Below are 26,930 nucleotides of genomic sequence, written 5' to 3'. Positions count from 1 at the left end.
AGGCTGCACAGGATGATTGCAGTTCTTTGTTCTTCGATGAGAAGAAATGGGATGATTACCTCTTGAAATGTAAGAATCAAATATCCATTCATTGTTTATATGATATACACAACTGTTTAGATATTTATATAATATATATATACATATATATATATCTATCTGTAAATGGAGTTTTATTCAATTGACTTCCTGTGCTTATTTTTGCCTTTTGCAATCTTCCCTCTCCCCAGATTTAAGATACAGGGATGAGTGTGATTTTGCAAGCTTCAATGACAGTGATTCTTTCAGATCATTGCTACCTGAAGATTGTTTGTCTTTTGGTACACCGGCATTATGTGGCTTTTCTATCATGGATGAGCTGCACAAGGCTTTGCAGTCTGGCTTCAAGTTGAACGCTATTCGGGGGTAGAATTATTACCTTCCCTTCTGTGGGCTGGTCTGGCTTCCACCGTATATGCTGTTTGATACATTATGAATGCCCCTGTGACCATGGCTGGAAGGTTATTATTACTTTCAAAGTAGGAATATATATCGCAACTCAAGCCCGTGTTTGATTTATTTATTTATTTATCTTTTTGGCTAAAAATTAACTTAGGCCTTGTTTGGGAAGATGTTATTTTAGTAAGTTTTTGACTTTTTACGAAAAAATATGCAGAAAAATAGAGAGTGATGTGACAATTTATAGTAACTTTTTATTTTTTTGGCTAAAATGTATAGTTGACAAACTAGGCCTTAATGTACATTTCATGTCAAAAGCAATAACATATATTGATAATAAAAAAATAACTATTAATAGGTCTTAATAGTTAGATTTAATTTTCATTAAGTTTTATTGTAAATAAGTCTTAGTAAAATCGTCGCTAAACATAATTTTTTGTGATGATTTTTTGCATGTCGTTAAAAATTGATTAGTGACTTTTGTTTGTTACGTTTTTTTATAAATTGTTGCTAAAATTTATAATTAATGATGTCTTTTTGTGAGAACTTTTTAAATTGCCTCTGAAAGTTAAAAATTAAGTACTTTTTTTGTGATAATTTTTTTAAATTGTTATTAAAATTTATAATTAGTGATATTCATTGTGATAAAATTTTTAAACTATATTTAAAAATTAATTATTGACGTTTTTTAATAGTGTTTGATAAAAAATGTCATTAGTTATTATAGAATTTATTAAATAATAAATATGACTATGAGGATCTAAATGCAAATCCTCTTAAATGTGTCCACCTATCATGAAAGCCCGTCTGTTGTACATCGCTTGCAAAAAGTCCCATTGAACCTGGTCGTACGCCTTGTTAAAATCCAACTTGATGGCCATATCCCATGCATTGCCCTTCTTTTGTAACTTTAAGGAATGGAAAGTCTCATGTGCTACAAGGATGTCATCTTGGATCATCCAACCCGACACAAATGTCGATTAGGAGTAATAATCTTACCCAACACCTCTTTCAACCGGTCTACCAGAATTTTGGTTATTATCTTGAGGTTAAAGTTACAAAGTTTAATTGGCTTGAACTGCAAAAGCCTCTCTGGAGAACTAAATTTGTTTGATACATCTCCTTCAAGAGAAATTCCCTCTCGAAAAAACTTTTTACAGTGTTGGAAACATCTGCCCCAATATCTGACCAATATTTCTGATAAAAGAGCCTCAGATACCCATCAGGCCCTGGGACCTTAATAAGCCCAATTGGAAAGCTGTTGTCTTGGTTTCATCCTTCAGTACCCCCCGAATTAGGAGCCAATTCATGTCTACCGTTATCACCGGATGCATCATTGCCAAAGCTTCGTGCAAATTTCGAGTACCCACTGTTATCACCGGATGCACCACTGCTAAAGCTTCTTGCAGATTCCGAGTACCCACTGATGTAAACAGCTCAGAAAAATAAAGATGCATATAGGAATTAAGTTCATCATCAGACTCCATCCAAATCCCGTTCTCAGATTTAAGCCTCACTAGTTGATTCCTTTGACGCCTTTAGGTAAGCGTAGCATGGAAAAACGCTGAGTTTTGATCCCCATAAGAAAGCCAATCGACGCGTGATCTTTGGGGAAAGAGCATCTCCTCCATTTTCAATAGCTCATCAATATGGGATTTGATGACTTGTTGCTGGCAAAAGTTCTCCTCAGTAGGCTCTTGGCCTTGAATGATGTTTACTTTGTGCTTCCACTCCATAAGCAATTTTTATTATTGCCAAATTTAGCTTTGCTCCACGAAACCAAACCATTCTGACAAGCCTTTAGACAATTAGTTAATTGAAACATGAGAGACCTATGAACCTAAGTGGCCCATGCACTCTTGATAACTTCCCCACAATCTGGACTCATAGATCACATTGTTTCAAACTTAAAAAGCAGTGGGATTGGTTTGGGGGGAATGCAACAATAAACAATTAATGGACAGTGGTCCAACCCAATAAAGCAATCATGAAGTACCTGAGTTGAGCATAGGGGAACCGCTCACGCCACTCCACATTTGTGTAGGCTTTGTCAAGTCTCTCCCGAATATTGGCTTTTCCAACCTGGTTATTTGACCAAGTGTACACGTGGCGCTTGAATTCTAGATCCATTAATTCACATTTGGATATAAACTGTTGAAAACCTGTAATCTGAGATCGGCTACATTCTAAACCTCCAATATTTTCCCACATAGAACTAACTTGATTGAAGTCTCCTATACATAGCCAGAGGTAGTGATTGACCTTGGCTTGAGAGGTCAGAAACTTCCAGAACTCCCTTCGATTGGCACGATTTGAAAGAGCATGTACAAAAGACACCACCCAACTCCCCTCAACGCTAGGGATACCAATAATACAGCGAATCAAATGATGAGATTTGAACCTAACATCCACAGAAGCATCGTCCATCCACCAAAGCACCAGACCACCAGACAAACCCTCAGGATTAACATAATATTTGTTAGGAAACTAAAGTCGCCTATGAATACAATCAAGCTTAGAGACTTTATTCTTGGTTTCCATTAAGAATACCAAGAAGGGAAGATGGGTTGTGATCAACCCTCAGAGGATCCGGACTGTCAACAGTCGTCCCAATCCTTGACAGTTCCAGCTGAGCATTAACATGAAGCTAGTGGCTATGAAGGGCCAGCCACCAAAGGCCATGCATTAGTGTCCTTATTCTCTGAGGGAAAAGTGCTCGATACCTAAGAAGCATAATCATCGACCTCCTCATGAACCGTATCAACCAAAATCTGCACCAGAGATTCATCGTCCACCACATCTACAGAGTTAGCAATTCGAACCTCAAACAACAATTGACTGGGAATCCCTCCCAACCGTCTTCTACGCAAGTAGCTCTTCGAACTATCATGGAGTAATTTCCTCTCCTTCTTTGCTGGATATATAAGGCCCGTTTGGTGGAGCTGTGGGAAAGTGATTATAACTTATAGCCTAACAGCTTATAACTTATAGCTGTGAACATAAGCTGATTTTTTACTTATAAATTAAGTTTCTCCTCCCCCACTCAAAGAATAAGTTGATTTTTAACTTACAAAAAGCTATAAACTGTATTGTTAAGTTGAACCAAACACATCAAAATAGCTTAAATTAAGCTAAAAGCTAAAAATAAGCCCTACCAAACAGGGTCATACTCTTGCACGCCCTAGTTGTATTTGCATTAGTAGCTTTCAATCTCTCTCTAGCTTTCATCCTGAGATTTTCTTTTGATAGACAAATCTTGAAAATTTTGGGCCATGCTCTTTTCAACTACCCTAGCCAAGAAAGATTGATGGGATGGGATGGGATGGAGTTGGGGCTTAACTTTTCAATTAGAAAATCAGAATTAGGCCCAATGCTACTACCACTTGTTTGGTTAACCAACATATTTGAACCTAGCTCAGTGGGCTCAGTAACAAAATATTGAGGCCCAATTCCCCCCACTAGATTAGGCCGAGGGCGTTGACAGCATTCTTGTATTATCCAGGCCTAAGCAGTCCAGCCCCACTCTTTGTTTTGGCGTCATCTCCCTTCTGATTGAGCACGCCACCAACCACCCTAACCGTCGTCACTTGGGACATGTTTTGCCTCTGGGTAGATATACTGACTTCAGTACAACCACGCTCGTCCTTGTTGTATTAGCTAGACTTTGTGTACCCAACCTCGGTGCGTCCTCCGTACGTGGCACCGCCGACCTTTGTTAAGCCAAAAAACGCACTCGTTCCTCCGCCATGTCCACCCAACGACGAATTTGAGCTTCTGGGATGTCATGTCTAGCTTGGGTGCCCGACTTGTCCTCAACTCTGGTCCATAACCCGACTTAGCTCCCTCTTCACGAGACACAAATTTACAAGCAGATTTCTCATGACCCACTCTCCCACAATCGTAACAGAAATCCAACAACTTCTCATAGCTATAGGAGATCCAAGTTTCTTTGTTCTCAGGGCCCTTCTGCTGCAAGATAATTCCAAGTGGAAGAGGTTTACTTACATCCACATCCACCCGGATTCGAAGAAAACTTCGATAGAACAGAAGACCATCATGCACAGCTTCAACACCAATGAGCCTCCCAATCCTTCGTCCTATGATCTCCCGAATCTGTTTTGTCATCTTGGCAACCGGAATCCCATGAACTTGTACCCAAAATGGACACCACTGAAACTCCATCTCTGCAGCAGATTTCCCCATCGAAATTTTTTGGAGGACCAGCAAATTCCCTATCACCGACCAAGAAGCCTCCAAGAGGACTTGGTGTTGGTCTTCCACATGATCAAACTGGAACAAAAAGTATTCTTTGGCCGTGGCTAGATAACCAATTTGGCCCTAGGCTTCCAAGCCCCTTGAATGATATTAGAGATGGCTTGTCGATTCAAAGTTTTCAGGGCCAAAATCTTCCCTATCAAGCAAAGGTTGGACACATCAACATTCTCATCAGATCACTTCGCAAGATCCACAGAGTCTAGGCCTTCAAGAGTTAAGGAAAAAGTCTCCATGGTAAAGGGAAAGAAAGAATGGGAACAAATGAATCTAACGGTAAGCCAACAAACACACCAGAGCCAAAAAATACAAAAACAAAATACCCAAACCCACTCTTGAAGAAAAAAAAAAAAGAGCAATGCTAGGTATCATGAAAAAAATTTCATGAAAATGATCATGAAAGATTCATGACCTTTGGATTACACTTAAAATAAAACACCACAAACTAATCAAGGTAATCCAAGAGTCATAAATTTTTCATGATCATTTTCATGAAAAAATTTTCACGATCCCTAGTTTTTCTCAAAAAAAAATTCCTCAAAAAAACTAGTTTTAAAAACTCATAACCAAACAAGTTTTGAATTCAATTTTTAAAAATTATTTTCAAAACTTATAACTAAACAAGTTTTTTATTTTCAATTGTCAAAACTATTTTTGAAAATTCAAAACCCAAAACTGATTTGAAAATTAAAACCAAATGGAGTGAAAGCATTGGAGATCAATTTTTTTCATCAAATTTAATAAAAGTGAAAATTTAGGATAGAAGGGGGATTTTTAAAATCATTTTGATAAAAAAAAATTAGAATAATTCATATCAAATTAAATTTTTTATTTAAATTTAAAATCAAATTAAATAAAATAATAGTAAAAAATTGAATATGTTATAATTTCATTAGGTTCAACTGGTAAAATCCCAATTCAAAAATAATAATAATAAATAAATAATAAAACTTGTAAAATCCCAAACATTTTAGGTTAATTTTTACACTTGCTTAAAAACAATTTCAATATTGAGCGGTGATGAAGATATCTCCATATCATAAGTAAAATGAATAAAAGTAAGGATATAAAGAGAGAAATCTCTTACACACGCACAACAAAGCAAATTTACATTGCCACCCCCAACAGAAAGGTGCACTTATAATTGGTCCACGTGCATATGATGTTTCAGACATGTTATAATTGGTGGAAAGGAGGGGACTTATAATTTTATATTGGATGATTGGAAAATAGTAGATGACATGATAATTTGTGATTGGTCAGGGACATAGTTACATTGTCACATCCCACCGAATTGCCTAGACAAAATTGAATTACCTAGACAAAATTGTTTACCAAGAGGAAGACTTAAGAAATGGAGCCTAATGGAAGATTACGGAAGCTCCTAGAAGACTTGAAAAAATATGATAATGTTGTACATAATTCTAGAATGTACATAGATAGTTCCAAAGTAGGAAATATTCTTGTAATGTGGTTGAAGCCTCCATGAAGTTTCTACACACCCCAATTAATAAGGGCTCTAGAATGTTCCTAGGAATACTAGGTTGTCTATATAAGGAGTGAGAGCTCATTTGCCTCACATCCATCCAACATGTAAGAGTTCTCTCTATAGTGAAAATGCAAGCATTCTCTCAGTTAATTTGTGTGTTATGCCTAGTCCCTATCTCTCTCTCTCTCTCTCTCTCTCTCTCTCTCTCTCTGTGTTAGAGCATCTCTATTAGTGCAGTTAAAAAATTGGGTTAAAATATTTGTTTTATGACAAAAGTTGTAAAAAGTTAGCATATCCGATATGTAGTGTAGTTGTGGCTGACAAAAAGAATGACCAAGCTCTTACTATTCCTTATTGCGACTAGACATTTTAAGGCCAAGTTTGGGAAGACTAAATAAGTGTACTTTTTGACTTTTTTTGTATTATGTGTAGAAAAAGTAGAGAGGAGATGTTGATTGTTGTGACCCAAAAAAGATAAAAAGATGAAATAAGTGCACTTTTTTAGGTTAGCCAAACTTGGAAATAAAATGTGGAGAAAAGGTGAGGATTGCGATGTCGGTACCGGTAAGGGATCGGAGTTGTCGGGCTTTGTTGAAGAGACCATGACGTCTCTTGGAGAATGTAACCATTCTCTGCCCTTCCTTCTCCACTCTTTTAATCTCAATTTTATTTTTTTCGCTTCCTATCTTCTCCTCAGTTTCACTCTCTCTAACAAAACTCGACTCCTTTAAATAAGCCCTAAGTCGGTCTATGTCTCTCCGTAAGTTTCACTCTCTCTCTCTCTCTCTCTCTCTCTCTCTCTCTATATATATATATATATATATGCTTCTCAGTTTCACTTATAAAAAAAACTCTCGCTCTCTCTCCCTGAAAACAAGAGACTCCTTTAAATAAGCCCGAACTAAAAGTCGGTCTCTGTCTCTCCAAAACAATATGCATGCGTCCATGCCAAAATTTTGGCAAATTCTATTTTCACACAATTTTTTTATTTCTGTATATATAATTCTCAATACACACCTTTATGAAATTAATTTTATATTTTTGTTCACAGTCCATCCCTCACATGTTACAATTATACCCTAAACTAACATTTTTGTACACACACCACTCAACCATTTGTTCCACAGAGAATCAATTGTATAGACCTATTTTTTATTCCACCCACCTTGAAAACACAACAACATCTTTCACAAGAAGTCCCTCAGCAAATCGCTCCATGAATCTTCAGATTATACAACAAACTAGCTCCTTTGATTTCCAGTTACATCATCAAACTGATTCTTTCAATCAACAATCTAGTCAACATCGAAAAAGTCATTAATTGACATCGACTTGTATCAACATAGATCTTGAAACAACATCGTTTTGTATCAAACTCCATTGAAGACGTACAACTCTATCTATCTCTTATTTTTCATAAACTCTTGTTTTTTCTAGAAGCAATTCGATTTTGTTTATTCGGTACTTATTATTTGAATGAAAAAGGTTTATTCGATTTTTAACTTCCGAAACATGTAAAAAAAATTCAGAACTTGGTTTCCGAAATTAATTCTTAAATTCGAAAGTTGAGTTCCGATATCCAAATTCAGAACTTGATTTTCGACTAGAATTAATAATTTCGGCAGTTGATATCCAAAAAAAGTAACATGTTTCGGCAATGGTTTACCGAATTAAAATCGTGAAAAAAAATTTGCACGAAAAAAACTTATAATTTTCATTACTGCTTTTGTTGTAACCAGGCATATTGTTATTTGAATTTGAATTTCCATTGATTTGCAACTCTTTCATCACAAAAATCAAGAAATATGGTAGATTCTAATGACAAAATGATATAATCAATGGAGTATAAACTTAGATAGTAAAACAATATGAGAGTATTGTTTTACAAGCAATAGATAACTATAGAGTGTGTAGCAAACAATGGTCAATAGAATAAGTGAACAACAATGGAGGAAATGAGAATCAATAGAGAAATTAGGTTTTAGTTTGTTTTTTTTTTTAACTTCAAAGATGTGCGCTGAGATTTTTTTATTTTTAAATAATGTGTACAAAAAAAACTATTATTCAATGTTAATGGTGTGTTTTGATGCCTATTATGGTCATTTTACTTCAGGGTAAAATTGTCATTAAAATAATATTTCATTAAATATGTACACAGAGATAAATAGGTGTGTGGAAATAAAATTTCTCCAAAATTGTGAAAACTTATTAAACCATGAGAATTAACTCAAAAGACATAAATGCCCCTTGATATAATTCTACTATCTTCCTTCCCAAACAAAACAACAATTCATCATATTCACATTACTATTACAATTCTCACATTAATCACTTCATTAACCACCTGCTATCAGTGAGAGGTATTGGCTCAATTGTTTTGATACAAAGGAAGAAGCGCAAATACTCTATGATCAAATCATGAAATATCGATACTACCATATAGATACTCCTCTCTCAATTTTCCAACCCAAGAAGGATAGTGGCAACGAGTGTATGGAAGAACCATATTTTGTAGCCATATCTCACAGGGAATTGAAGAGTTTTTTTTTTTTTTTTTTTTTTAAAAAAAAAAACCATCAAATAGACAAATTTGTTTGTCTTATAATAATGTGACGGTTGCAAATGTTTTAGTGATAGATTATTGTTTTAGATAAAATGTATGTATGGCGGTAGTGAATAATATAACGATATCATGAAGTAATTATACAGTCTTTTTTTTTTTTCAATGATTCTATTTAGTTTTCTCTTCTACCATTTTTTGGTTGTCCCAAAGTAGTTATATTTCATGTTATGCTATTTGCTTACTTCTGTTGATAGCTTGCCAACCTTTTGCCTTTTTGCACTAAATTGTTGCAACTGTTCAAGCTAGAGAGTTGGGTTCTTTGCAAACCAAACCAAACCAAACTTTGTGTCATGATCGAGTGAGATCGGCTTCATGGTCTACTTTACATTTCGAACTTAATGACTTGATGTTACAAACATGGAAAATCCTATGGTGTGAACCCTTTTAAGGATGCATACCACTTTACTACAAAATTCCGTAACACCAATCACAAAATATGTAATCTCACCACAAATTGAACTAATTGAAATACAAGTACTTGAAAGAGGATTTTCTAATAAATTTTCCTTCTAGTTATTTATTTTAATAATCTAAACTATATCGTTTTATAAAAGGGCAAAACATCAATATATCCCAAATTTTAATTTGTTAAACCATTTGGTCCTGTCTTTTATTTTGTAGACTAATAAGTCCTATTCGAATGTTAAAAGCTCACTGTAGGCCTTTTTTTAGATTTTCCTCTTTTCCAAACATCAGCAACATTAACTACACCAACAACATCATCAACATCAACTACATCATCAAACATCATCAACATCACCAACATCATAAAACATCATCAAACATCAACTACATCATCAAACATCATCAACATCACCAACATCATAAAACATCATCGACATCATCAAACATCAACTACAACATCACCAACATCACCAATATTGTGAACATCATCAAACATCATCAACATCACCAACATCATAAAACATCAACTACATCATCATACATCATCAACATCACCATCATTGTGAACATCATCAAACATCAACTACATCTTCAACCTCATCAAACATCATCATACACCAATCTATACTATCTATTAAGCAAAAAGGGGTTTTTAACCCCAAGCCTTGTGAGAGCTCCAATCTCCCAATCTAAATTTTCTGATTTTTTTATTTTAAAAAAAAAATCTTAGCATTTATTAACTTCTCCTTACTCCCAAGTCTTACTATCATAATAACACTTTAATGCATTAACAACAAGCATAAAAATAATTCTTTGAAATCCAACACATGAATTCCTTGAAAAGTCCCAACACATATGATTATTGTCCCTCATAATAACACTTTAATGCATTAAGAACAAGCATAAAAAAAATTTCTTGAAAAGTCCAACACATATGATTATTATCAAAAATTTAAACTTTAAATATAATATAATAAAAAAAGAAGACATTTAATTCTTTGAAAAGTCCAACACATATGGTTATTATCAAAATATTAAATTTTAATATAATATAAAAAAGGAAAAAAAAGAAGACATTTAAAAAAAATTAAAAATCACAATTCACATATATAGATAATTGTAAACACAATCCGTGCATAGCACGGGTAATATGCTAGTATATTATATAAGGAAAATGAGATTTTTAATTCACAAGTTTTGTAGGAGTTTCAATATCTCAATCTTAATTTTCTAATTTTTTTATTTAAAAAAAATAACCTCAGCATTTATTGAGTTCTCCCAACCCACAAGTCTTTTTGACTTCTTTTATAGTTATTGCAGCACCCTTTTCAACTTCTCCCATACACTATGGTTAGTGATGGGATTGTTAAATTATTTTTATAAAAAAATTAAAAATAATTTGTAAATATCTAAGACAAATATAAATATCTATATCTATATATTATATAAGGAAAATGAGATTTCTAATGAGAAACCTCCTAAGAGTTCCAAACTCTCATTCTAAAATTATTTATTTTTCAATTTATAAAATAGATTAAAAAAATCTATTGGTTGATTTATTTATTTAATTATTTTAGAAATAATAATTATTCATTAATTTATGGACTTCAAATGGGAAGATAACAAATATATTTCATAATCTATTCATCCTAATCTCTCTCACCGATTTTCAAAAAAAATATTAAAAATAGCCTCCCTTTTCTCTTTCCTAAAAAATCAGATAATATTTTTCATGAAAGTTGTGGATATCTATTTACATCTTATATATTATATTTAACATAACAAAAAAAAGCTAAAAATCATACATATAATATAGTGATCATGGTTTGCCCTTCATTGTTTACTGTAACCCGGACTCGGTTCCGTGGATTATTGTTGTTGTCTTTATCGCATTTCCATCCTTTACTCTTTGTATTTGAGTTTTAGGTTATGTTGGGTAGGTTTGGAACAGGTTGGTTGTGTTTAGAAACCAAGAGTCGATGCCCAGATTTTGGCCTTCACGCTTGAGCGAGGCTTTTGACGCTCGAGTGGGCCCTTTGCTTTTGCTTCTCCGTTCGAGCAAGATTATTCATCTCTCAGTATTTTGTTCTGCAGGTCATCGGACGCTCGAGCGTCCACTTTTACGCTCGAGCGAGGACCTTCGTCTGCAAAACTTCTGGAAGTGTGCATTTGACGCTCGAGCGGCGCTTTTCACGCTTGTGCGTGAGTCTGTGTCTGACGTTCGAGCGGGGCGTTCCACGCTCGAGCGAACATGTTTGTATATTAGTCCGAAAAATAGCTTTTTAGATCACTTTTTCGGGCCATTCTCTCTCTCTAACTTTTCAATACCCAAACTTGAGAGCTTCTCACTCTAGACTTCAACTTCTCTCTAAGAAATCATCTAGTCTGAGTGATCTTCTACCATAGTTCCTTTGCATAAAGTGTAGAGCTTGGTGTGGGCTACATTTCAATCCGAAAATCTTTGGGTTTGGAGCATTTCGAGTTTCATCATCTTCTCCATTTGGTCTCTCCATTTGAGGTAGGAATTACTACTCATATTTATGGTCTTTGACATAAACTTGTGGTCATTTTGATTTAATGTTGAATTTGGAAAAGTTTGGGTGTTAGGGTTTCAAAATGTATAAAGAGGGGTTTTGTTCTTTTGACCAATACATGTGTGTTTTGGGTCTTAAAAGAGGCTATTGGTATTTATTGTTAATATTTGAACATTTGGGATCAATGTTGAGAAAGGGGGAGAAAAGCCTTAATTTATTATTATGAATTAATTTGTATAATTAATTTGGGAAAGTTATGGAAATACGGAATTGGGTTGGAAATAATGAAATTGGCTTATTATGTGGTTGAATGGTGAAGTTGGATTTATTAATCACCCACCTTTGAAAATATTGATAATTTATCTGTTGGAAGAAATTATTATCTGTTTAGAAATAATTGCTTTGGGCTATCAGTGGAGGATAGTCTTGATTGTTGTAGACACTGTATGATGATTAGGTGAATTAAAACTAATCAATTGGATATGTCATTGAATATGATGGATGAAATAACACATTGAATATGTGCTTTGCTTGATCATTTTATATGATAAGTGTTTAATACATCGTATATGTATGTTGTTTGAGAGGAGATAGGGGATGTACTCCACGATTTGGGAGGAGATAGAGGATGGACTCCTAAACCGGATGTTTGGGAGGAGATAGGGAATGGGCTCCATTAATACAACAAATATGTGTATTAATTGAAGTATTGGAAGTGTTTTAATATGAGTTGTAGTCTCATGTGAAATGTGAAGTATGGAAGTATTTTAATATGAGTTATAGTCTCATTGAATTGTTTGGCCAGGTTCTGAGTCATGTTTATGAATTGAATTGGTTAAGTAAAGGAAAATGGAATGAAATATGGACATATTTTTCATGGAACTGGAATATGTTATAAGTTGGTTTATATGAGTTAAACATTTATCAAATGCTCATGTTTTAGTTATTGCTCATATTATGTTTAGCATATCTCTACTAAGCGTTGGCTCACCCTATATGGGACATCATTTTCAGGTGCAGGTGATATGCCACCTCCAAGGATGTAGCTTGGGAGGCTTAGAGGCTGGGAGATCTTTTTTTGTGATTATCTTTTTGTATTACATGTATATCAAGCCAAGGGCTTATTTTTGTGTAAAGAGTTAGAACTCTACTTTTGTTGGACCCAAGTGTTGACTTGGAAAGTTGTAAGCCTATAGGGTATTTAATTTTGTTGTCAACATCTAATATCTCTTGTAAGAATACTCTGATGTTGGGAATATGATATCTTTTTCTCGTATCACGAATGTATATTTATGGTTTATTTTGAGGGCGTGACATATAAATAGATAAAATTAATAAATTTGATTTTTATTTATTCAGTTAAAATATTTCTTTTGGATCTCAATATCCAATTTTAAATTTAAAAATCTTTAAAGTTTATCTAAACAAATCTAATTTGAAAATATCTCCCACCATCACACTTTAAATAAATAAAACTTACATGTCTGTCACATGTCTAACTCACATCATAACTTACCTAAATAATAATAATTAAAAACAAATAGAAAACCACAAATAAATTAGCTTAAAAAAATAGAAACCCACAACTCCATCTTAAATAAATTGAAAAAATAAATAAATAGAAGCGCACAAAAATATCTATTTTTTTGAAATGTATCTATCAAAACTTTAAATCACTTAATAAGACAAATTAATCAATTTTCAAGTTTTATTTAAAGAATAATCTGATTAGTCATCCCAACTCCTATACTTTGCAGGCATTGGCGGATGAGCTAACGAATTGGGTTAAGTGATGTTTAAGTTGTTTGAGGTAACATTCTTTCATTCCATAAATTTATTTATTTTTTAATATATTTTTTTTCATTTGTGATTATCTTTCTGTACTGTTGGTTTGGTTTTGGTTTCAGTTTTAGTGAGGTTTATGTGTTTATTTACAGGTTTGCCTGGTGGAGAAGAATTATTGGTGATTATGGTTGTAATTGAAGTATCTATATCAGTTCTATGTCAAGGATTTTGATCGGATTTTGTTTTCTTCGATGAATATCATAAAATTGAAGTAAAAAAAAATGGTTATCAATTTTTTTATTTTTTGTTTCATGGAAAATGTGAAAATTTATTGAGAATTCAAGATTTTACTATAACATTAGATTTTTGCATAACTAGGTAAATTTAAAACTTTTAAATATCACTGTGTTCTTTATTTTTATCCTCTTTTATCCCATTATACCATTACTTATATTTGTTACTTTGTTAATTATAACTTAATTAATTGAAAATGAAAGCTTAATATAACTTTTCATATATATTATAGTTAATTTGTTAGCGGTATAGTTGTATATAATAACATAATATATAGCGATAATCTCTAAATATAATTTTTTATTTTTTTTATGTAATTAAATAGTCCATCTTAAATAGTATATATAAGAGTTAGATGCCTTCTTTTATCTCTAAAAAGCCTAATCTACTTTTTTTTTACTTTTTAATTTTTTAAATTGAAATATCAATTGTTTATATCCATAAAATAAAACTGATAAATACATATCCAAGCCTACACATTTTTCTTTATTCTTCTTTTTTCTTTTTCTTTTTCTAATATGTAGGATATTTACAAATGGATCTCAATTTTTTTTTTCTTCCCATAATCTGACTTATAATGATGTAGTCATAAGTGTCAATTTTTATACAAATATGAGAAGAGAATTAATTAAATTATACATTTCAACCAACCACATACTCAAATTTTGACTATTTCAACATGTTATTTCATTATAATTCCAATTAAGAGAATCTATACTTCTATACTATATATTAAGCAAAAGGAGAGTTTTTAACCCCAAGCCTTGTGAGAGCTCCAATCTCTCAATCTAAATTTCCTGATTTTTTGATTTTTTTTTAAAAAAATCTTAGCATTTATTAACTTCTCCCAACTCCCAAGTCTTACTATCATAATAACACTTTAATGCATTAACAATAAGCATAAAAATAATTCTTTGAAATCCAACACATGAATTCTTTGAAAAGTCCCAACACATATGATTATTATCCCTCATAATAACACTTTAATGCATTAAGAACAATCATAAAAAAATTTCTTGAAAAGTCCAACACATATGATTATTATCAAAATTTTAAACATTAAATATAATATAATAAAAAAAGAAGACATTTAATTCTTTGAAAAGTCCAACACATATGATTATTATCAAAATATTAAATTTTAATATAATATAAAAAAGGAAAAAAAAGAAGACATTTAAAAAAAAAATTAAAAATCACAATTCACATATATAGATAATTGTAAACACAATCTGTGCATAGCACGAATAATATGCTAGTATATTATATAAGGAAAATGAGATTTTTAATTCACAAGTTTTGTGGGAGTTCCAATATCTCAATCTGTGGGAGAAAAACACTCATTTTGATATTAAAAATAATAGTTAAATTGGATGGAGAATTAATATAAAATTAAAAGTAATTCTAATTATTTAATTTTCTTTCATATTCATTTGGAAAATAAAAAATATGTAGAAATAGAAGTTATAAAAATTCTATTTAAACAAGTAAATATAAATATTGTGTAGTTGGATTAAGAAGAAAATGCATGTACTAATTATGTAAAGTATTATTTTTTGTGGGAAAAGCACCAATAAATCCAATTTCCATATCTTTGTAACCAATAAATCCTCCAAATAATCTAATGAACCCAACAATCCTATTTGTGTCGAAAGGATAGTATAACCCAATTTTCAAAAAATATATATTAAATCCACATTTCCAAAATAAATGGGACTAATTAGTTTAAAATAAAGGTATAATTGTCAACCCAATTTTCAAAAAATATATATTAAATCCACATTTCCAAAATAAATGGGACTAATTAGTTTATAAGAAAATCTTTAGGACTAAACGAATCATCATTCCTCAAGATGGGATTTATGAGTAAATTTTTTTACTTTTTTTAATATTTTTTTTGAATTATTCATACATGTTGTATATAGATATATAAAATTCAAATTAAATATAAATGTTTCGTAATAAAGAATTTCATGTTAATAGAAAACTTAATTTAAATTAACATTAAAATATTAATAAGGTAGACGAAGAAAAAATTAATATTTATTAGAAGAAAATTAATTCATTAAGTATTAATTCTATATGTAGTTAAGATTAAGTAGAATTCTTTTATATATTAGATTTATAACTAATTAGGTGTAAGGGTATATTATTGTGGCATTTTTAAAAAATAGAAAAGAAGAGTAATACACCACATAGGAGAGAGAGAAAAAAAAAAAAAAAAAAAGTAACCACAGGGTGGTTGGCCTAGTGGGTGACGATTGGGGCATGGAGATTTGCTCCCTCTTAGGTCTCAGGTCTAAATCCCCGTAGCCAGCAAACGCATGCCTTAGGGCCACGGATCGTAGGATGTAAGCCTTGTTTCGGAAGGCTTGTTCAGACTATAAGCACTTAGTCTGGTTCGCGTAAGCTAACTCAGGATATCCTAAATAACAAAATAAAAAAGAAAGGAAAAAAGAAAAGAAGATAGATATGCCACATAGAAGAGAAAAAAAAAGAAAAGATGATAAATAAGTTACATAGGAAAGAGAAAAAAAAATAAAGATAAACACTACTTTTAATAATATATGATAGGGGAAATTATAAAAAAAAAAATTTAAAAATCAAAGTTTGACCTATATAACAAAATAAATCTTGAACTTTAATTTTGTCAATTGAAACTCTAAACTTTTGATTTGTTTTCAATTTAAACCATTTACTTATTTTTGTTATGCAAAACCGATCAAAAAAAATGATATTTTAGTCATTAAACCCAATAAAAAAAACGTGTTTTGAACATTTTATATATAATTACATTGAGTTTAATAATTGAAATACTCTTTCTTTTATTGGTTTATTTAACAAAAATAGGCGAATGGTTTAGATTGGAAACAAATAAAAAAAAATTATGATTTAAATTGACAAAATTGAAAATTCAAGATTTATTAGAAGAAGAATCATTATCAAAGTAAGGTCGTGTGGATAGGCTCATAGTTAGGAGTTCATACTGGGAAGCTCGCCTGGTGCAGATGGCTTTCTTTTTTCATGATATACCAATCAGAATGGAGGGTCCTTCCAAAATGGCGGGATGGATTAAAGCAAGAATCCCTTAACTCCTTCGGTTAAGTTAACTAAAACTCACATGATCCAGCCTGGCCTAGACCGAATCATTCTATTTCGCCACATTGGGGTTATGGGAGTTGAACCCAATTCTGCCACGAACCCCCATAAGAAGGTAATGAGTTACTCCTACAGCACGTCTTTGTACAATGCTCAAGGCTCTAGGCTGAGTAGCAGGAGCAACTTTTAATTTATTATTAGCCCACTGAGGAACAACGGGAGATTAGATCTCATAGAGTTCAATTCCCTTTCTCAACCCATGACCAATATAAGCTCATCCTATCAAATATTTCTATATTTCCTTTGAATTACTCATATATATATCCTATGAATTTCATTTCACACCGAAAACTATTTTAGGAGAAGTTCGAATCTTGGACTGGAGGTGTACGATCTAGACTTGAATTCTTTAATTACTTAAATTGAGTCGGGCAAAGAGTAAGGAATCGCCCCATCTTTATGAATTCAAACTTTGGTTTTTTTTGTTTTTTTTTTTGGGATGTAATTGTTCCCTATATGACATGATATGATATGATGATTGGACAAAACAAGTATTTTAGAATCTATTGGTGCATTAAAAAAAACGGCTACTTACTAGCCTATCTTATTAATTAGACTTATTTACCTATGAATTCTTCACTATAAATTTATTGACCAGATTAATAAATTTGTCACTGTAAATTTATTCATTAATATTCACCATCCTTACTCATATTCACTCACTCACTTATAAGAATCTACCATCATCTTCCACATACATAAACAACAAAGATAGATTGATAAATTTAGCACTGAAAAATAAACCTAAATTTGGAAAAAGACAATAACAGTGGTGGTGGCGGGTGGATGGTGATGATGGTGGTGGTGGTGGTGGGTAGACGATAGCGGTGGTAAACAATGGTGGTGTGAAACTTTTGAAAAATTTTATGGAAAAAGACAAAGAGATAGAGAAAGAAGATGGGAGAAAATGGAAGATTTTGCTAAGTATTTAATGAGGGCAAGAGTTATTGGTGCATCCAAAAAGCCAATAGGACTTTCCTAAGGGCTTAGTCCCTAGAGGGAGGTCATGGATTCAACTCTCCTTAGGGAGAGTTGAATTAAGGGGACAAGCACTTGGTACTTTGCAAAGCGTGAGGAGGTTAACTTCCATAAGCATTAACCAACAAATGATTTTCGCCGATAAAAAAAAGAAAAAAAAAGGCAATAGGACTAAATGATAATTAAGTCTACTTAATGGGACTAATTGATAATTACCCCTTAAAAAATATACAATATTATAGATATTTAAGTCAATCTTATAGGACTAACTTGTAATTTATCACTTTTTCAAGTTAAATTACATTACCCTTGAAGTTTAAAAAAAAAAAAAAACAGTTAAACCCACATTTTTTCAATAACTGTACTAACTTCCCTTTCTTTGTTAAAGCAATTGAAACTAATGCAAATGGTGAACAAACACTAAAATAAATAAAGATAAAATATATATTTTAGCAGAAAAAATGATAATATTATATTTTTCATTCACATGACTAGCGAATTATTGATAAAAAAAAAAAACAAAACAAAAACAAAAACAAAACAAAACAAAATTTAGGCTTTGTTTGCCAAATGGGGTGGGCTAAATTAGCCTACAAAAAGACAAAATAGGCTAATTTAGCCAATAACACAAAATGTCACATCCAAATCATAATCATTATTTTTTCTCTTACAACTATCAAATCAATTACAAAAAAAAAATCAAAAGTTTATCCTAAACAGAATCTTTTTAATTAGGTTAAAATAGTCAAAAAATAAAAAATTGAGGCTAAAAAAGTTTGTCCTAAACGAAACATAAGTTATTATCAGAATTGAATTGAATTTTTTTATTCACAAAAGATGGTTAATTACTTTTGACATCTTGTAATCAAACATGTTTTTTGGGAAGTCTTATGCCCATGTGTACCTTACCACAAAAATATATAATGTTATCATAAATTTTTGCAATATTAATAACAAAATGCGTAATATTGTTATAAATTGGCATAACAAAATGTCTAAAGGTTTATGATTGATGTTGCAAAAGTTTGTGCCTTGATTACGATATTTTTTGTTATGTCAATTTGTGATGAGTTTACATATTTTGTAGTTGATATTATGAAATTTTGTGATAAACTTACATATTTTATGATAGGGTGCATATGATATGCACTTCACTTTTTTTTTGCCCCAATCAGTTTTTACCTACATTACTATTATTTTTAATAAAAATAAAAAAATGAATCAGTTTAAATGGTAATAGAAAAGTTCTAATAAAACAAAATAAAACTAAGGGAAAATTAGTCTTTATAGTTTATAGTTTGTGTATTGTGCGATTTTGGATTTCTTTCATTTCAATTGATTCAATTTTAACCATAAATTTAGTGTTATGCAAATTAAAACTTTAAAGAAAATCAGTATAATTATGTCAAAAGTATAGAATTAAGTGTGCTTCGGCCATAGGTCCATTTTATAGACTTTTAAGGGCATAGATCCTAGGGCCTTTTTGTTTGGGTCCGTAAGGACAAGCAAATAATTTACTTGGTCCATAAGAATAGCACATTATCTGTACAAATTGTGCCCAACAACCCATCTCTCACTTCAAACGGTGATGAAGACGAAGGTTTTTCGGAGCTATCGTGGTCGTTGATCTTGCTGTTGTTGGTCTAGTCTCCGTCAAAGGATCTGAAGATGGTGTTGGCGTAGGAAAAGGGTTGGATGATGGAGTTGAAAGCGAAACTAGGGGTTTTGATGGTGAAAGAGCGATGGAGTATGGGGGATCATCATCGGTAGCAATCTCAGCGAAGGGTAGAGATGATGGAGATAGAGGGTGGTGGTGGAGACACTAAGAGTCGGAGGAGAAAGAAACTCCATCATTAAGACTCTTTCATCTTTTTCGGTAAATGTGGGTTTTTTCGTTTTCATACCCCATCACTATTTTTACTTCAAATTTTGCTAAAAATACCAAAGAAAACTAGAAGAGAATCAATATAGGGGGAAATTATAGGCTCTGTTTGTTTGTATTTAAAAATTAACTTTCAACATGTGAACTCCCGCTTCACGTTTGGATAGGTAGTTCAAAATACAATTCCGCGTGTTAATTCAAATTACAGTTTGAAAACCCGTTTGGCAGCTTGTATCTCCACTTTCAACGCTTCTGTCTTCTTCCTCTTTTGATCTGAAAAGCTTCCATCGTCCTTCTCCATCGTCTCTGAAAATTTCACGTGAACCTTATCTTTCTTTCTCTGTATCAAACATCATTACTTAACATTCATCACGGGTAGGCTTCACAGAGAAGTCAGACTCATTTTATAAATAATGAATCCACCCAACCCGCTCCCTACTGGTATCATCTTCCACAAATCAACTGACTTATAATTTGTGCCTTGCGGAAGATTCTTATTACGGGCAACCAAACAACGACGAGTGCGAGGTGAAATAACTCACAAATTTATTGATTGAATTTTGTTATAGGGAAATGATTTGAAAAATTCATCCCTAATTTAATTTTTTTTTTCAGGTCAAATTTACCAAATCTACTGTCGAATCCGACGAGCAAAAAGTGGCACATTCAATCAGTATAAACATTCCATCACCGGCGATAACTATTCAACTCCCACTAATCTGGTAAATAATTCCTTTATCTGTTATGTGCAAATTATTTTAGACAAGTGGAAATTAGTTCTCAAATCGTTTGTGAGAAGGGTAGCCGACAATTTTTTTTAGTTTCAGATGTTTTGTGATTTTCCTTAACTGTTTCAACCTTTAATCTGGTAAATAAATCTTCATCTGTTATGTATAAATGATTTCAGAGAAGTGGAAATCAGTTCCGAAATGATTTCTGAGAATTTGTAGACGAGTATTTTTCATTTCAGATCTGTTTGTATTTGAAATTCTGAACTGTTTGAACCTTTGCACGAAGAGAACTTGAGCGAAAAGTACCTCGGACACCCGGCCGGTCGTCCCACGGGTCATCCGGCCGGTCGACCTACCCATTCTCCCTTTCGTTCCTTCTCCTTTTCCTTTTCCTCCTTTATTTCTTCTTACTTCTTCTTTTACTGATTTTTTTTTTTGTACAATTTAAAGACAACATTACCTGATTTTTTTTATTATTTGTGGTTATATTTATGCTATTTAAATTTAACTAATCTGTTACGTATTTGTTCCCTTCAAATAAAAGCATTTGCTTTTTTTTTCCTTATCTGTGTTCTCCTTCAAACCATTTTGCTCTGTTATTCTTGTATATCCACCCCAAACTAGTTTAAAATGCTTTGTTATTCTTGTATATCCACCCCAGACTAGTTTAAATATAATTTGTATGTTTATAGATGGATGAAAATAATTCTGATGACAATCAAGAGACAAAAATGTGGACGCCCAGAATTGAAACGAAATTAATAAATATGTTGAGAGATGAGATTAGAAACAATCAAACAACGGGCCGTACTACTTCGTGGACAATTAGGCATTGGAATCATTATGCAAATCAGTTGCACAACATGTATGGATTTCGGTATACAGGAAAGCAAGTGTGCCAAAAATATCAACGATTGAAAGTTGATTACCAGACATTTAAGCGACTCCAGGCAGAGACTGGTCTGGGATGGGATCCCATTATAGGCACTGTTGTTGCACCCGATGAATTTTGGGATAAGGTTTTTCATTAATCTGTACTATTTTGGAATATTATTTTAAACATTTCATGATACATACAGTGCTTAATTCTTTAATTGTAATTGTTGTAGGCTAGAAGAAATGTGAAGAAGTTTAGGACAAAAGGATTTGAATATTTTCAAGAAATGGCAGAAATTGTGGAAAATTGTTGTGCCACAGGGGCGTTGTCTCGTGCATCCACACAAGGAGCCCTTGACTCAGAAGAAGAAGATGACATGTTAAATAAATTTTGGAACCCTGATGCTGGTGGGAGTAATGCTACTGAGGCCATTCCTGTTGACTTATTCGGGGATGAGTACATAGATCCAGCAAAGGGCAAAAGTCACAAGAGGGACCGTATAACCTGCCAGACTGACAGTGATCGTTCCAAAAAGTCACGGTCAAGTGGGTTTGATGATGTGTGCGCAGCTTTCACATCTTATGTACAAGCAAAAACAGGACATTCACGTGCACGAGAAAATGAGACAGAGACTGTAAGTGCAGGTGGTGATGATTATTCCCTTGATGCATGTCAAGATGCATTGCTAGAGCTTGGAGACATACCACCGTTGCAGTACGTTAGGGCACTGACACTATTCAAGGATAAGGAATGGCGAAGGTTTTTTATGCGCACTCCTACCCATTTGCGCCTAGCCATGATCCTCACTTTGCAGTGAAGTGAGAAGTTCTGTTTTGCTTGTGTTAACAAATCTCCTTGGCTGAACTGTTTGATGATTTGATTATTCCTGATTTGGTTTTTATTCTGTTTTTTTTCATTCCATGATATCCTCTTTCCTTTTCTATCTTCGTATGTTTTTTTTTTTGTTGAACTTTTAAGTATTTTCTGTTATATTCAAATTATGTTCTGTTATTACAATATCACCACGTATTAAATAAATTTTCTTCTCCTATGAATTTTACTGTACACTGATAAATGACTACGGTCGACTATTCATGTACTAACTTTTTAATTATGTTTCACCAATAATGCTAACTGTTACAGTATGAATAACATATTTTATAATTATGCCTTTACTGTGATGTAGACAAAACCATATGTCATCCGACAGAGAAAACAATACAATGGAGATCTCATCAGAGGAGGATGAGGTTATTGATGATTTTATGGATTTTTTGATGATTGTTTCATGAATGACCATATCAACGCGGCAAGTAGTCGCCGACCGCAGCGAACGTGTCCGTTCGAAGGTGATGATTACACCTTCGGCCTATTAAATGACCATCCAGAAACAATGATGAACGTTATGTGAATGGATGCACAAACATTCATTTTATTGAAAGACACTTTACTCCATAATGGCTTTATCGATACTGAACATATGCATATCAGTGTGGAGGAATCGCTTGGAATTTTTTTATACACTTTTGCACAAAATGATCGTCATCGAATAATGGCAGATAGATTTCAACACTCCACGGAAACAATTTGTCGGCACATAAAAATTGTTATGCGAGCGTTGTGTAAGCTTGCATCATCGGTTATCAAACCACGTAACCAAGACGACATACCGGCAAAAATTTTAAATGACAGGAGATTTTTTCCCTTGTTCAAGGTACGAACAATATGACTGTCCTGTAAGTTGTACATATCAATAAGGGTTAATAAATATATATATATATATATTTAATTATAAAAGTAATATCCAAGTTTGTTTCGCTTTTAATGTCAAACAAATATCTGTCAATTAGGATTGTGTCGGTGCTATCGATGGCACATTGGTGGATGCATGTGTCCCTACTTCAAGACAAAATACATTCCGCGGTCGGAAAGCAACGGTATCGCAAAATGTACTCGCAGCTTGCGACTTCGATATGTTGTTCACATTTATTAATTCTGGATGGGAAGGTAGCGCTCACAACAACGCTATTTTGGTTGACTCTATTACACGAGCTGATCTACAGTTCCCACACCCACCCAATGTTGACTGTCCCTAAATAACATACGGTACATTTTTTTCCTTGTCTTTTTTTGTACATATCAATTGACAGAACTGTGTATTCATTATTTACATGTAGGTAAGTACTATTTAGTTGATGTTGGTTTCATGAACATGCCTGGATTTCTTGCCCTATTTCGGTCTCAACGGTATCACTTGCAAGAGTTTCGTGGTCGTCGTTATGCAGGACCTAAGGAATTGCTTAACCATCGACATTCGTCGTTACGCAATGTCATAGAAAGAACATTTGGTGTTCTGAATAAGCGCTTCCCAATATTGCGGTCCATGCCAAATTACAAGTCTACAAGACAAGGGCCTCTCGTGATTACATGTTGTGTAGTGCACAATTGGATCCGTTTGCATGCAGCTATGGACCCATTCTTTATGGAAGCTGATAATGAAATGGCCGCAGAAGTAGAAGCAGACGGGCTTGCTGGAGACCAAGCTGAGTATGTTGACATGTCACAACATGGGTTAACATACCAATCGAACGTTAGGGACGCAATTGCTACTGCTATATGGCAAAATCATGTTGGCGATGGATAGAAAAGGGATGTCAACAAGGCAAGTGAATATTGTACTGACTACTGGTTTTAAATGTGTAATTATTTTACTAATTTTAGCCATTATGACACCGTTACTACATAACTTCGCCCACTTCATGTAACTGTGATTTACTGACTTCTTTTATCTTCTTGTAGGATAACTAATACTGAGGACAATGATTGGGCTAAATGGCAATGAAACGAAAGAAAACACAAAGATCATCACATGGGCAATCAAGATAATGGTTTTCTTAGTAACGCAGACAATTAAATATGTTGTTCATGCAATGTGTAATATGCAATTTTATGTATAGTCTACCAAAGACAATTAAATATGTTGTTCATGCAATGTGTAATATGCAATTTTATGTATAGTCTACCAAAGACAATTAAATATGTTCTATTTAATATGCAATGTGTTTCTGAGTAACTTTCACAAATAAATATGTTGTTATTAACTTAAATGTGGTGGTCATAGATGGGTGGTGGGTGGTGGTGGGTGGGTGGTGGTGGCAGGTGGGTAGTGGGTGGTGGTGGCAGGTGGGTGGTGGGTAGTGGTTGTAGGTGGGTAGTTGTAATAACCCTCATCGCTGCTTACCAATAAACATTGATTACCGTTAAACTGAACTGATCATGACTGATAATTGAACTGATTAAAGCACTGAACTGACTGACCGAAATCTGGAACTGAATTGACTGAGTGTGTATGTTAATCTGTATTCTATCTGTTTGATTGTTTACTTGATCTGTTCACGTTTTACGTTTAAACTGCTAATTGAAGGCCTTATCGGCGGCCGAACAGGGAATTGATTGATGTTTTATGATCCTCATAATTAATATGATTTTATGGTATATTTATCTGAAAACTGATTAGGTATGAGTAAATTAGATTGAAATGCGTCTAATTGCAATAGTTGGCTTAATTACAATCTTGCCATCCCTAGTGGATCACTTAGGCAACATTTGAGACTTGCGTTTATACATTGATTCAACATTTCTTCTCCCATTTCTTGTGCACAACCGACCTTGAGAGAGAGAGAGAGTTAGTTTCATCTCATTTGGCTTGGTTTACTTGGAGATTGAGTAGATTGGAAGGACCCTTGCATAATTGAAGTTCTAGACTTGCCTTTCAAGCTTTAGGTAAGGAATTCAACCTTTTGATTATGGAATTTAAGTTCATTCTTGCATGATTCATGTCAAATTTAGTGAATTGAGCCATGGATTGGTTCTAGCATGTTGAAATAGAGCATAATTCATGCATGCATGTTAGTATTGTTGGACTTTGAGTTGAGTTCATGGCAAATTGTCCCATGCATGTTCATGTCTTGAGTGTAGTCCATGATTTCATCATGTTTTGGAAACAATTGGCTCCTTAGAGCATCAAATTGAAGCTTTGAATTGATTTGAATTCATGCATGTTTGCATGTTCTCCATGTTCATGAAAATGGTTTGAAATTGGGTTTGAATTAAACACCCTTGGGCTTTGATTTCTCAAAATTGAGCTTTGAACCATGTTATTCTATGTGTTTACAAATGTTTCCTGGAAATTCAGCCCAAGAGGTCGAGTTTTGAGTTGTTAAAACTTGGTTTGAGCTTGGAGGTGCAATCTGGGTTTTCCAGATTTTGCACTCCCGCTCGAGCGGGGAAATGGGCCCTCGAGCGGAGAATCTGAGAATCCAGTATTTCTCTGCACTGTTTTACAGTCCGCTCGAGCGGAGGATTGGGCGCTCGAGCGGAGTCGTGTGTCTCAAGCTCGAGCGGGCGTCGAGCGGAGATTTCACCCATCCAGTACTTTTACAGTACGCTCGAGCGGAAGATTTGTACGCTCGAGCGTGTACCTTTGTTGCATGTCTGCTCGAGCGGGGAAACCTGCGCTCGAGCGGAACTCTGTTTTCTGAAAATTCTGAAAATGCTTTTAAAAGTGCATCTTTGCATCATCATCCCATTCTAGGCATTCTTAGGCCTAGTTTAAGACATCTTATTGAGGATATAGATGTAGAACACACCGAGGCATTAGGGGTTAAGTTATTATCTTTCCCAGCTGTGTAGTTTAGTGTGTTCAATCTGTTAACTGTGTAGGGTTGGCGATTGGGGAGGCATACTCTAGCTTACTGTAGCCCAAACTCTGTAAGTAACGATTGTGTAAAGATATGTTCAAAAATGATTATTTTCTAAACAACTGAACTGTACTATTTCTGAATTGAATATTGTTAATTGAATGGATGTATGTCCTATATTCTGAACTGTATTGTGGCATCCTTAACACCTACTGTTTACTGTTACTATTACAGAGATCTCTGTCGGTTCCCTCGTTGGAACCACTACTGTTACTGACTGATGGCCATCATTTACTGCTTGGTCTTTTAAGACCTACTGTTTACTGTACTGTTATGCTAATGGATGTACCACATACGACTGTACTGACTGAACGACTGAAATACTGATTTAATGAACTGTTTTTATTACTGTAAGGACATTCATTCTTAACCCCTTTACGCATTATGTTATTCACTGGGCTTTAGTTCACTGCTCATATATATATGTAGGTGTCCAGGCACCAGACCGCAGCTAGGAGCGTCAAGGCTAACTCCAGTTTTGTCAAGCCAGCCTATGTGCCTCACTGCGAGGTTCCGAGCCTATCATGCTAAGGCTTAAGGGTGTTTTACAATTCCCCCCTTCTGTACTGTCTTACTGTTCTGTATAGACTGAATGTTTACTGTACTGTTATGCAGGGATTGAGTCCCTGTTCTGAATGATTGTAAATATTGTGTATACTGTTCTGTACTGTTTATGTATAAATGTATGAGAAGTCTTTTTGCA

General features: G+C 33.5%; 2 protein-coding genes across 2 annotated transcripts in view; both read left to right on the top strand.

Moving 5' to 3' along the window:
* Positions 1–822, top strand: part of LOC114322278 (uncharacterized) — a 29,228-nt gene extending 28,406 nt beyond the window's left edge. The window contains exons 10-11 of the mRNA XM_082906484.1: positions 3–69; positions 231–822. Of these exons, the coding sequence (XP_082762610.1) occupies positions 3–69; positions 231–409 (246 nt within the window). The 3' untranslated portion in view covers positions 410–822. The remainder of the gene's footprint in view (positions 1–2; positions 70–230) is intronic.
* LOC114322277 (uncharacterized) overlaps positions 1–26,930 on the top strand; it is a 62,778-nt gene that overhangs the window by 11,218 nt on the left and 24,630 nt on the right. The gene's annotated exons all lie outside the window — the stretch shown is intronic.

The sequence above is a fragment of the Camellia sinensis genome, chromosome 14, assembly GCF_055761805.1.
Source record: "Camellia sinensis isolate YWXY chromosome 14, ASM5576180v1, whole genome shotgun sequence".
NCBI classification, from domain to species: Eukaryota; Viridiplantae; Streptophyta; class Magnoliopsida; order Ericales; family Theaceae; genus Camellia; species Camellia sinensis.
The sequence above is the reverse complement of the archived record's forward strand: the minus strand, read 5'-3'. Positions and strand labels throughout refer to the sequence as shown.